The following is a 13,135-nucleotide window of genomic DNA, read 5'->3' on the forward strand; positions in this document are numbered from 1 at the left end:
CCGGATTATAAAGCAGTCCGCAGTGTTGGACGTCCTCTAGTAAAACACATAGTACAGTGTATGATATAGATGCCGGATTATGGGATGCCGGATTATAAAGCAGTCCGGAGTGTTGGACGTTCTCTAGTAAAACGCATAGTACAGTGTATGCTATAGATGCCGGATTATGGGATGCCGGATTATAAAGCAGTCCGGAGTGTTGGACGTTCTCTAGTAAGACACATAGTACAGTGTATGATATAGATGCCGGATTATGGGATGCCGGATTATAAAGCAGTCAGCAGTGTTGGACGTTCTCTAGTAAGACACATAGTACAGTGTATGATATAGATGCCGGATTATGGGATGCCGGATTATAAAGCAGTCCGCAGTGTTGGACGTCCTCTAGTAAGACACATAGTACAGTGTATGATATAGATGCCGGATTATGGGATGCCGGATTATAAAGCAGTCCGGAGTGTTGGACGTTCTCTAGTAAGACACATAGTACAGTGTATGGTATAGATGCCGGATTATGGGATGCCGGATTATAAAGCAGTCCGGAGTGTTGGACGTTCTCTAGTAAAACGCATAGTACAGTGTATGATATAGATGCCGGATTATGGGATGCCGGATTATAAAGCAGTCCGCAGTGTTGGACGTCCTCTAGTAAAACACATAGTACAGTGTATGATATAGATGCCGGATTATGGGATGCCGGATTATAAAGCAGTCCGGAGTGTTGGACGTTCTCTAGTAAGACACATAGTACAGTGTATGGTATAGATGCCGGATTATGGGATGCCGGATTATAAAGCAGTCCGGAGTGTTGGACGTTCTCTAGTAAAACACATAGTACAGTGTATGATATAGATGCCGGATTATGGGATGCCGGATTATAAAGCAGTCCGGAGTGTTGGACGTTCTCTAGTAAGACACATAGTACAGTGTATGATATAGATGCCGGATTATGGGATGCCGGATTATAAAGCAGTCCGGAGTGTTGGACGTTCTCTAGTAAGACACATAGTACAGTGTATGGTATAGATGCTGGATTATGGGATGCCGGATTATAAAGCAGTCCGGAGTGTTGGGCGTTCTCTAGTAAGACACATAGTACAGTGTATGATATAGATGCCGGATTATGGGATGCCGGATTATAAAGCAGTCCGGAGTGTTGGACGTTCTCTAGTAAGACACATAGTACAGTGTATGGTATAGATGCTGGATTATGGGATGCCGGATTATAAAGCAGTCCGGAGTGTTGGACGTTCTCTAGTAAGACACATAGTACAGTGTATGGTATAGATGCCGGATTATGGGATGCCGGATTATAAAGCAGTCCGGAGTGTTGGACGTTCTCTAGTAAAACACATAGTACAGTGTATGATATAGATGCCGGATTATGGGATGCCGGATTATAAAGCAGTCCGGAGTGTTGGACGTTCTCTAGTAAAACGCATAGTACAGTGTATGATATAGATGCCGGATTATGGGATGCCGGATTATAAAGCAGTCCGCAGTGTTGGACGTCCTCTAGTAAAACACATAGTACAGTGTATGATATAGATGCCGGATTATGGGATGCCGGATTATAAAGCAGTCCGGAGTGTTGGACGTTCTCTAGTAAGACACATAGTACAGTGTATGATATAGATGCCGGATTATGGGATGCCGGATTATAAAGCAGTCCGGAGTGTTGGACGTTCTCTAGTAAAACACATAGTACAGTGTATGATATAGATGCCGGATTATGGGATGCCGGATTATAAAGCAGTCCGGAGTGTTGGACGTTCTCTAGTAAAACGCATAGTACAGTGTATGATATAGATGCCGGATTATGGGATGCCGGATTATAAAGCAGTCCGGAGTGTTGGACGTTCTCTAGTAAGACACATAGTACAGTGTATGATATAGATGCCGGATTATGGGATGACAGATTATAAAGCAGTCCGGAGTGTTGGACGTTCTCTAGTAAGACACATAGTACAGTGTATGATATAGATGCCGGATTATGGGATGCCGGATTATAAAGCAGTCCGGAGTGTTGGACGTTCTCTAGTAAAACACATAGTACAGTGTATGATATAGATGCCGGATTATGGGATGCCGGATTATAAAGCAGTCCGGAGTGTTGGACGTTCTCTAGTAAAACGCATAGTACAGTGTATGATATAGATGCTGGATTATGGGATGCCGGATTATAAAGCAGTCCGGAGTGTTGGACGTTCTCTAGTAAAACGCATAGTACAGTGTATGGTATAGATGCCGGATTATGGGATGCCGGATTATAAAGCAGTCCGGAGTGTTGGACGTTCTCTAGTAAGACACATAGTACAGTGTATGATATAGATGCCGGATTATGGGATGACAGATTATGGGATGATTTACTTCATGACTCTCTGTAGGGGGCGCTCCAGCAGCTGCTCCAGGCTCCGGCCCTGACACTCTGGACGAGATTCCTGCAGCTTCATGAAACGAGCAAAAGATTTATTCTTCTTCATCTGCGACTAGAAGGAAACGATATGTCAGCACGCCCTCAGCAGTCAGCACGCCCCCAGCGAGGAGACGAGATGTCAGCACGCCCCCAGCGAGGAGACGAGATGTCAGCACGCCCCCAGCGAGGAGACGAGATGTCAGCACGCCCCCAGCGAGGAGACGAGATGTCAGCACGTCCCCAGCGAGGAGACGAGATGTCACACGCCCCCAGCGAGGAGACGAGATGTCAGCACGCCCCCAGCGAGGAGACGAGATGTCAGCACGCCCCCAGCGAGGAGACGAGATGTCAGCACGCCCCCAGCGAGGAGACGAGATGTCACACGCCCCCAGCGAGGAGACGAGATGTCAGCACGCCCCCAGCGAGGAGACGAGATGTCAGCACGCCCTCAGCAGTCAGCACACCCCCAGCGAGGAGACGAGATGTCAGCACGCCCCCAGCGAGGAGACGAGATGTCAGCACGCCCCCAGCGAGGAGGCGAGATGTCAGCACGCCCCCAGCGAGGAGGCGAGATGTCAGCACGCCCCCAGCGAGGAGGCGAGATGTCAGCACGGCGCCAGCGAGGAGGCGAGATGTCAGCACGGCGCCAGCGAGGAGGCGAGATGTCAGCACGGCGCCAGCGAGGAGGCGAGATGTCAGCACGGCGCCAGCGAGGAGGCGAGATGTCAGCACGCCCCCAGCGAGGAGACGAGATGTCAGCACGCCCCCAGCGAGGAGACGAGATGTCAGCACGCCCCCAGCGAGGAGACGAGATGTCAGCACGCCCCCAGCGAGGAGACGAGATGTCAGCACGCCCCCAGCGAGGAGACGAGATGTCAGCACGCCCCCAGCGAGGAGACGAGATGTCAGCACGCCCCCAGCGAGGAGACGAGATGTCAGCACGCCCCCAGCGAGGAGACGAGATGTCAGCACGCCCCCAGCGAGGAGACGAGATGTCAGCACGCCCCCAGCGAGGAGACGAGATGTCAGCACGCCCCCAGCGAGGAGACGAGATGTCAGCACGCCCCCAGCGAGGAGACGAGATGTCAGCACGTCCCCAGCGAGGAGACGAGATGTCACACGCCCCCAGCGAGGAGACGAGATGTCAGCACGCCCCCAGCGAGGAGACGAGATGTCAGCACGCCCTCAGCAGTCAGCACACCCCCAGCGAGGAGACGAGATGTCAGCACGCCCCCAGCGAGGAGACGAGATGTCAGCACGCCCCCAGCGAGGAGACGAGATGTCAGCACGCCCTCAGCAGTCAGCACACCCCCAGCGAGGAGACGAGATGTCAGCACGCCCCCAGCGAGGAGACGAGATGTCAGCACGCCCCCAGCGAGGAGACGAGATGTCAGCACGCCCCCAGCGAGGAGACGAGATGTCAGCACGCCCCCAGCGAGGAGGCGAGATGTCAGCACGCCCCCAGCGAGGAGGCGAGATGTCAGCACGCCCCCAGCGAGGAGGCGAGATGTCAGCACGCCCCCAGCGAGGAGGCGAGATGTCAGCACGCCCCCAGCGAGGAGACGAGATGTCAGCACGCCCCCAGCGAGGAGACGAGATGTCAGCACGCCCCCAGCGAGGAGACGAGATGTCAGCACGCCCCCAGCGAGGAGACGAGATGTCAGCACGCCCCCAGCGAGGAGACGAGATGTCAGCACGCCCCCAGCGAGGAGACGAGATGTCAGCACGCCCCCAGCGAGGAGACGAGATGTCAGCACGCCCCCAGCGAGGAGACGAGATGTCAGCACGCCCCCAGCGGGGAGACGAGATGTCAGCACGCCCCCAGCGAGGAGACGAGATGTCAGCACGCCCCCAGCGAGGAGACGAGATGTCAGCACGCCCCCAGCGAGGAGACGAGATGTCAGCACGCCCCCAGCGAGGAGACGAGATGTCAGCACGCCCCCAGCGAGGAGACGAGATGTCAGCACGCCCCCAGCGAGGAGACGAGATGTCAGCACGCCCCCAGCGAGGAGACGAGATGTCAGCACGCCCCCAGCGAGGAGACGAGATGTCAGCACGCCCCCAGCGAGGAGACGAGATGTCAGCACGCCCCCAGCGAGGAGACGAGATGTCAGCACGCCCCCAGCGAGGAGACGAGATGTCAGCACGCCCCCAGCGAGGAGACGAGATGTCAGCACGTCCCCAGCGAGGAGACGAGATGTCACACGCCCCCAGCGAGGAGACGAGATGTCAGCACGCCCCCTGTGAGGAGACGAGATGTCAGCACACCATCAGCAGTCAGCATGCCCCCAGCGAGGAGACGAGATGTCAGCACGCCCTCAACAGTCAGCATGCCCCCAGCGAGGAGACGAGATGTCAGCACGCCCCCAGCGAGGAGACGAGATGTCAGCACGCCCCCAGCGAGGAGACGAGATGTCAGCACGCCCCCAGCGAGGAGACGAGATGTCAGCACGCCCCCAGCGAGGAGACGAGATGTCAGCACGCCCCCAGCGAGGAGACGAGATGTCAGCACGCCCCCAGCGAGGAGACGAGATGTCAGCACGCCCCCAGCGAGGAGACGAGATGTCAGCACGCCCCCAGCGAGGAGACGAGATGTCAGCACGCCCCCAGCGAGGAGACGAGATGTCAGCACGCCCCCAGCGAGGAGACGAGATGTCAGCACGCCCCCAGCGAGGAGACGAGATGTCAGCACGCCCCCAGCGAGGAGACGAGATGTCAGCACGCCCCCAGCGAGGAGACGAGATGTCAGCACGCCCTCAGCAGTCAGCATGCCCCCAGCGAGGAGACGAGATGTGAGCACGCCCTCAGCAGTCAGCATGCCCCCAGCGAGGAGACGAGATGTCAGGACGCCCCCAGCGAGGAGACGAGATGTCAGGACGCCCCCAGCGAGGAGACGAGATGTCAGGACGCCCCCAGCGAGGAGACGAGATGTCAGGACGCCCCCAGCGAGGAGACGAGATGTCAGGACGCCCCCAGCGAGGAGACGAGATGTCAGCACGCCCCCAGCGAGGAGACGAGATGTCAGCACGCCCCCAGCGAGGAGACGAGATGTCAGCACGCCCCCAGCGAGGAGACGAGATGTCAGCACGCCCCCAGCGAGGAGACGAGATGTCAGCATGCCCCCAGCGAGGAGACGAGATGTCACACCCCCCCCCCAGCGAGGGGACGAGATGTCAGCACGCCCCCAGCGAGGAGACGAGATGTCAGCACGCCCCCTGCGAGGAGACGAGATGTCAGCACACCCTCAGCAGTCAGCATGCCCCCAGCGAGGAGACGAGATGTCAGCACGCCCTCAGCAGTCAGCATGCCCCCAGCGAGGAGACGAGATGTCAGGACGCCCCCAGCGAGGAGACGAGATGTCAGGACGCCCCCAGCGAGGAGACGAGATGTCAGCACGCCCCCAGCGAGGAGACGAGATGTCAGCACGCCCCCAGCGAGGAGACGAGATGTCAGCACGCCCCCAACGAGGAGACGAGATGTCAACACGCCCCCAGCGAGGAGACGAGAAGTCAACACGCCCCCAGCGAGGAGACGAGATGTCAGCACGCCCCCAGCGAGGAGACGAGATGTCAGCACGCCCCCAGCGAGGAGACGAGATGTCAGCACGCCCCCAGCGAGGAGACGAGATGTCAGCACGCCCCCAGCGAGGAGACGAGATGTCAGCACGCCCCCAGCGAGGAGACGAGATGTCAGCACGCCCTCAGCAGTCAGCATGCCCCCAGCGAGGAGACGAGTTGTCAGCACGCGCCCAGCGAGAAGACGAGATGTCAGCACGCCCTCAGCAGTCAGCATGCCCCCAGCGAGGAGACAAGATGTCAGGAACCAAGGGTCAGCACGCCCCCAGCAGTCAGCACGCCCCCCAGCAGTCAGCACGCCCCCCAGCAGTCAGCACGCACCCCCAGCAGTCAGCACGCACCCCCAGCAGTCAGCACGCACCCCCAGCAGTCAGCACGCACCCCCAGCAGTCAGCACGCACCCCCAGCAGTCAGCACGCACCCGCAGCAGTCAGCACGCACCCCCAGCAGTCAGCACGCACCCCCAGCAGTCAGCACGCACCCCCAGCAGTCAGCTCGCACCCCCAGCAGTCAGCTCGCACCCCCAGCAGTCAGCTCGCACCCCCAGCAGTCAGCACGCACCCCCAGCAGTCAGCACGCACCCCCAGCAGTCAGCACGCACCCCCAGCAGTCAGCACGCACCCCCAGCAGTCAGCACGCACCCCCAGCAGTCAGCACGCACCCCCAGCAGTCAGCACGCACCCCCAGCAGTCAGCACGCACCCCCAGCAGTCAGCACGCACCCCCAGCAGTCAGCACGCACCCCCAGCAGTCAGCACGCACCCCCAGCAGCCAGCACGCCCCCCCCAGCAGTCAGCACGCCCCCAAGCAGTCAGCACGCCCCCAAGCAGTCAGCACGCCCCCAGCAGTCAGCACGCCCCCAGCAAGGAGACGAGATATCAGGACCCTGCATTCTGTAGATTTTAAGGGGTTTTCCCATCAGGGACATTTATGACATATGCACAGGATGCACGGGATATGTCAAATGTCAGATAAATGAGGGTCCCACCACTGGCACTGATCTCTAGAACGGGGACCCCTAAACCCCGTTCTACCTCTTTCTGCTCCTGCGGAGAGGTCATAAAAGTCCCTTATGAGAAAACCCCTTGAACATGATGCACAGCAGAGCAGAATACAGTGCAGCAGAGAGGTGTTTGTCACAAGGTACATGTCGGGGATCGGTGGACGCTCACCTGTACGGCGTGTCGCGTGGCTTCCAGACAGTCGGCGTGCTTCTCGTAGAGGTGCAGATACGGGGAAAAGTTCTGGAAGCCGGAGGGCGCCATATCCCGCTCCAGAGACATGAGCAGAGACCTGAAACACACAGCATGGCTGTCACGTCTCTACTCCACCTGCACGCTGCCCCTCACCCACAGTCAAGTGACCGCAACCCTCACTGCACCGAAAACCCAGAACTGAGTAATACAGGAGCGGTCACATGGTACTGCTAATCCAGGGGGGGGCGCGGGAGGGGAAGGGGTAACTCTATACTGGACACATCATTTCCATACCCAATCCTCGTCCACACTCTCCAGACGCCCGTCCACACTCTCCAGACGCCCGTCCACACTCTCCAGACGCCCGTCCAAACTCTCCAGACGCCCGTCCACACTCTCCAGACGCCCGTCCACACTCTCCAGACGCCCGTCCACACTCTCCAGACGCCCGTCCACACTCTCCAGACGCCCGTCCAAACTCTCCAGACGCCCGTCCAAACTCTCCAGACGCCCGTCCAAACTCTCCAGACGCCCGTCCAAACTCTCCAGACGCCCGTCCAAACTCTCCAGACGCCCGTCCAAACTCTCCAGACGCCCGTCCAAACTCTCCAGACGCCCGTCCAAACTCTCCAGACGCCCGTCCAAACTCTCCAGACGCCCGTCCAAACTCTCCAGACGCCCGTCCAAACTCTCCAGACGCCCGTCCAAACTCTCCAGACGCCCGTCCAAACTCTCCAGACGCCCGTCCAAACTCTCCAGACGCCCGTCCAAACTCTCCAGACGCCCGTCCAAACTCTCCAGACGCCCGTCCAAACTCTCCAGACGCCCGTCCAAACTCTCCAGACGCCCGTCCAAACTCTCCAGACGCCCGTCCAAACTCTCCAGACGCCCGTCCAAACTCTCCAGGCGCCCGTCCAAACTCTCCAGGCGCCCGTCCAAACTCTCCAGACGCCCGTCCAAACTCTCCAGACGCCCGTCCAAACTCTCCAGACGCCCGTCCAAACTCTCCAGACGCCCGTCCAAACTCTCCAGACGCCCGTCCCCCTCTCCAGACGCCCGTCCCCCTCTCCAGACGCCCGTCCCCCTCTCCAGACGCCCGTCCCCCTCTCCAGACGCCCGTCCCCCTCTCCAGACGCCCGTCCAAACTCTCCAGACGCCCGTCCAAACTCTCCAGCCACCCGTCCACCTCTCCATCCATCCTCATCCGCACATACACCTCACCTGTTCACTCTCACTATACTGGGGATGGTGCCGCAAATTCCTTCCTGCGCCAGCTTAAGACTCCCGCAGCGCGCTCTGAAGACCTCATCATAGAGCTGGAAGACACGAGAAGATTAAACAGGAACCTCACAGTCTGGAGGTTAATAAAGTGCGAGAGGAGCGGCTGTCACATACATGGAAATGTCTCCAAAGATTCTCATATTGATCAGCCTGACATGTCTGATAACAGAGAACAATAGATTGTATTCATCTGTCCTACAGTCATCCTCTCCCAGCCTGACATGTCTGATAACAAAGAACAATAGATTGTATCCACCTGTCCTACAGTCATCCTCCCCCAGCCTGACATGTCTGATAACAGAGAACAATAAATTGTATTCACATGTCCTACAGTCATCCTCTCCCAGCCTGACGTCTGATAACAGAGAACAATAGATTGTATTCACCTGTCCTACAGTCATCCTCCCCAGCCTGACATGTCTGATAACAGAGAACAATAGATTGTATTCACCTGTCCTACAGTCATCCTCCCCCAGCCTGACATGTCTGATAACAGAGAACAATAGATTGTATTCACCTGTCCGACAGTCATCCTCTCCCAGCCTGACATGTCTGATAACAGAGAACAATAGATTGTATTCACCTGTCCTACAGTCATCCTCCCCCCATCCTGATATGTCTGATAACAGAGAACAGTAGATTCTATTCACCTGTCCTACAGTCATCCTCCCCCAGCCTGACATGTCTGATAACAGAGAACAATAGATTGTATTCACCTGTCCTACAGTCATCCTCCCCCCCAGCCTGAAATGTCTGATAACAGAGGACAATAGATTGTATTCACCTGTCCTACAGTCATCCTCCCCCCAGTCTGGCATGTCTGATAACAGAGAACAATAGATTGTATTCCCCTGTCCTACAGTCATCCTCCCTCAGCCTGACATGTCTGGTAACAGAGAACAATAGATTGTATTCACCTGTCCTACAGTCATCCTCTCCCAGCCTGACGTGTCTGATAACAGAGAATAATAGATAGTATTCACCTGTCCTACAGTCATCCTCCCCCAGCCTGACGTGTCTGATAACAGAGAATAATAGATTGTATTCACCTGTCCTACAGTCATCCTCCCTCAGCCTGACATGTCTGGTAACAGAGAACAATAGATTGTATTCACCTGTCCTACAGTCATCCTCTCCCCAGCCTGACATGTCTAATAACAGAGAACAATAGATTGTATTCACCTGTCCTACAGTCATCCCCCCCAGCCTGACATGTCTGATAACAGAGAACAATAGATTGTATTCACCTGTCCTACAGTCATCCCCCCCAGCCTGACATGTCTGATAACAGAGAACAATAGATTGTATTCACCTGTCCTACAGTCATCCTCCCCAAGCCTGACATGTCTGATAACAGAGAACAATAGATTGTATTCACCTGTCCTACAGTCATCCTCCCCAAGCCTGACATGTCTGATAACAGAGAACAATAGATTGCATTCACCTGTCCTACAGTCATCCTCTCCCAGCCTGACATGTCTGATAACAGAGAACAATAGATTGTATTCTCCTCCTGTCCTACAGTCATCCTCCCCAGCCTGACATGTCTGATAACAGAGAACAATAGATTGTATTCACCTGTCTTACAGTCATCCTCCCCCTGCCTGACATGTCTGATAACAGAGAACAATAGATTGTAATCACCTGTCCTACAGTCATCCTATCCCAGCCTGACATGTCTGATAACAGAGAACAATAGATTGTATTCACCTGTCCTATAGTCATCCCAACCCCCAGCCTGACATGTCTGATAACAGAGAACAATAGATTGTATTCACCTGTCCTACATTCATCCTCCCCCAGCCTGACATGTCTGATAACAGAGAACAATAGATTGTATTCACCTGTCCTACAGTCATCCTCCCCCCAGCCTGACATGCCTGATAACAGAGAACAATAGATTGTATTCACCTGTCCTACAGTCATCCTCTCCCAGCCTGACATGGCTGATAACAGGGAGTAATAGACTGTCCTCCAGTAACAGGTTACCTTGGTGATCAGCTCCAGCTCCTCCACATACAATCGCTCCGTCTCCAGCAGTTCCCGGGCCGTCCGTTCTCTCTTCCTCCTCCAGCGAATTCTCTGATCATGGACAGAGGACTCAGCGCTAAGTGACATCATCATCCTGACTGTCAAAAGAGGGCGGAGCACTCAGGTCATGTGCAGAATGGGGGAGGGGCATACATATAGCAGAGCTCCAGTGCCATAGAATCCCCTTCAAAAGATACAACCTAGAACCTAAACACAGTAATCACTCCTCCTCCCCAGTGATGTCACCCGTACCCCCAGTGATGTCACCTCTACCCCAGTAATCACTCCTCCTCCCGAGTGACGTCACCCGTACCCCAGTAATCACTCCTCCTCCCCAGTGACGTCACCCGCACCCCAGTAATCACTCCTCCTCCCCAGTGATGTCACCCGTACCCCCCAGTGATGTCACCTCTACCCCAGTAATCACTCCTCCTCCCTAGTGACGTCACCCGTACCCGAGTAATCACTCCTCCTCCCCAGTGACGTCACCCGTACCCCAGTAATCACTTCTCCTCCCCAGTGACGTCACCCATACCCCAGTAATCACTCCTCCTCCCCAGTGATGTCACCTCTACCCCAGGAATCACTCCTCCTCCCCAGTGATGTCACCCATACCCCCCAGTGATGTCACCTGTACCCTGGTAATTACTCCTCCTTCCCAGTGATGTCACCCGTACCCCAGTAATTACCCCTCCTCCCCAGTGATGTCACCTCTACCCCAGGAATCACTCCTCCTCCCCAGTGACGTCACCCGTACCCCAGTAATCACTCCTCCCCAGAGATGTCACCGGGACCCCCCAGTGATGTCACCTGTACCCCGGTAATTACTCCTCCCCAGTGACTTCAACTCTACCCAAGTAATCACTCCTCCTCCCCAGTGACTTCACCTCTACCCCAGTAATCACCCCTCCTCCCCAGTGACTTCACCTCTACCCCAGTAATTACCCCTCCTCCCCAGTGACTTCACCTCTACCCCAATAATTACCCCTCCTCCCCAGTGACTTCACCTCTACCCCAGTAATTACCCCTCCTCCCCAGTGACTTCACCTCTACCCAAGTAATCACTCCTCCTCCCCAGTGACTTCACCTCTACCCCAGTAATCACTCCTCCCCAGTGACTTCACCTCTACCCCAGTAATCACTCCTCCTCCCCAGTGACATCACCTCTACCCCGGTAATCACTCCTCCCCAGTGATGTCATCTGTACCCCGGTAATTACTCCACCTCCCCAGTGACGTCACCTCTACCCCAGTAATTACTCCTCCTCCCCAGTGATGTCACCCGTACCCCAGTAAAAACTCCTCCTCCCCGGTGACATCACCTCTACCCCAGTAATTACTCCTCCTCCCCAGTGACGTCACCCGTACCCCAGAAATGACTCCTCCCCGGTCACGTCACCTCTACCCCAGTAATTACTCCTCCTCCACATTGACATCACCCGTACCACAGTAATTACTCCTCCTCCCCAGTAACGTAACCGGTACCACAGTAATTACTCCTTCTCCCCTGTGACGTCACCTCTACCCCAGTAATCACTCCCCCTCCTCAGTGACGTCACCTCTACCCCAGTAATCACTCCCCCACCTCAGTGACGTCACCTCTACCCCAGTAATCACTCCCCCACCTCAGTGACGTCACCTCTACCCCAGTAATTACTCCTCCTCCCCAGTGACGTCACCCGTACCCCAGTAATTACTCCACCTCCCCAGTGACGTCACCCGTACCCCAGTAATCACTCCTCCTCCCCAGTGATGTCACCTCTACCCCAGGAATCACTCCTCCTTCCCAGTGATGTCACCCGTACCCCCAGTGATGTCACCTGTACCCTGGTAATTACTCCTCCTCCCCAGTGACGTCACCCGTACCCCAGTAATTACCCCTCCTCCCCAGTGATGTCACCTCTACCCCAGGAATCACTCCTCCTCCCCAGTGATGTCACCCGTACCCCCCAGTGATGTCACCTGTACCCCGGTAATTACTCCTCCCCAGTGACTTCACCTCTACCCCAGTAATCACTCCTCCTCCCCATTGACTTCACCTCTACTCCAGTAATTACCCCTCCTCCCCAGTGACTTCACCTCTACCCCAGTAATTACCCCTCCTCCCCAGTGACGTCACCCGTACCCCAGCAATTACTCCTTCTCCCCGGTCACGTCACCTCTACCCCAGCAATTACTCCTCCTCCCCAGTGACGTCACCCGTACCCCAGTAAAAACTCCTCCCCGGTGACATCACCTCTACCCCAGTAATTACTCCTCCTCCCCAGTGACGTCACCCGTACCCCAGAAATTACTCCTTCTCCCCGGTCACGTCACCTCTACCCCAGTAATTACTCCTCCTCCACATTGACATCACCCGTACCACAGTAATTACTCCTCCTCCCCAGTAACGTCACCGGTACCACAGTAATTACTCCTTCTCCCCAGTAACGTCACCGGTACCACAGTAATTACTCCTTCTCCCCTGTGACGTCACCTCTACCCCAGTAATCACTCCCCCTCCTCAGTGATGTCACCTCTACCCCAGTAATTACTCCTCCTCCCCAGTGACGTCACCCGTACCCCAGTAATTACTCCTCCCCGGTGACATCACCTCTACCCCAGTAATTACTCCTCCCCAGTGTCGTCACCCGTACCC

The 13,135-nt window shown here is 56.0% G+C and overlaps 1 protein-coding gene across 3 annotated transcripts in view; it reads right to left on the bottom strand.

Annotated features, from left to right (window-relative positions):
- The window catches only part of ARHGEF39 (Rho guanine nucleotide exchange factor 39), a 53,303-nt gene that overhangs the window by 22,624 nt on the left and 17,544 nt on the right, over positions 1 to 13,135 (bottom strand). For all 3 annotated transcript variants that reach the window (XM_075844278.1, XM_075844261.1, XM_075844270.1), the window contains exons 2-5: positions 10,457 to 10,596; positions 8,408 to 8,502; positions 7,163 to 7,283; positions 2,371 to 2,489 (exon numbers count right to left, since the gene is read on the bottom strand). In XM_075844278.1, coding sequence (XP_075700393.1) covers positions 2,371 to 2,489; positions 7,163 to 7,283; positions 8,408 to 8,502; positions 10,457 to 10,591 — 470 coding nt within the window. In that variant the 5' untranslated portion in view covers positions 10,592 to 10,596. The remainder of the gene's footprint in view (positions 1 to 2,370; positions 2,490 to 7,162; positions 7,284 to 8,407; positions 8,503 to 10,456; positions 10,597 to 13,135) is intronic.

Source organism: Rhinoderma darwinii, chromosome 1 (genome assembly GCF_050947455.1).
Source record: "Rhinoderma darwinii isolate aRhiDar2 chromosome 1, aRhiDar2.hap1, whole genome shotgun sequence".
NCBI lineage: Eukaryota > Metazoa > Chordata > Amphibia > Anura > Rhinodermatidae > Rhinoderma > Rhinoderma darwinii.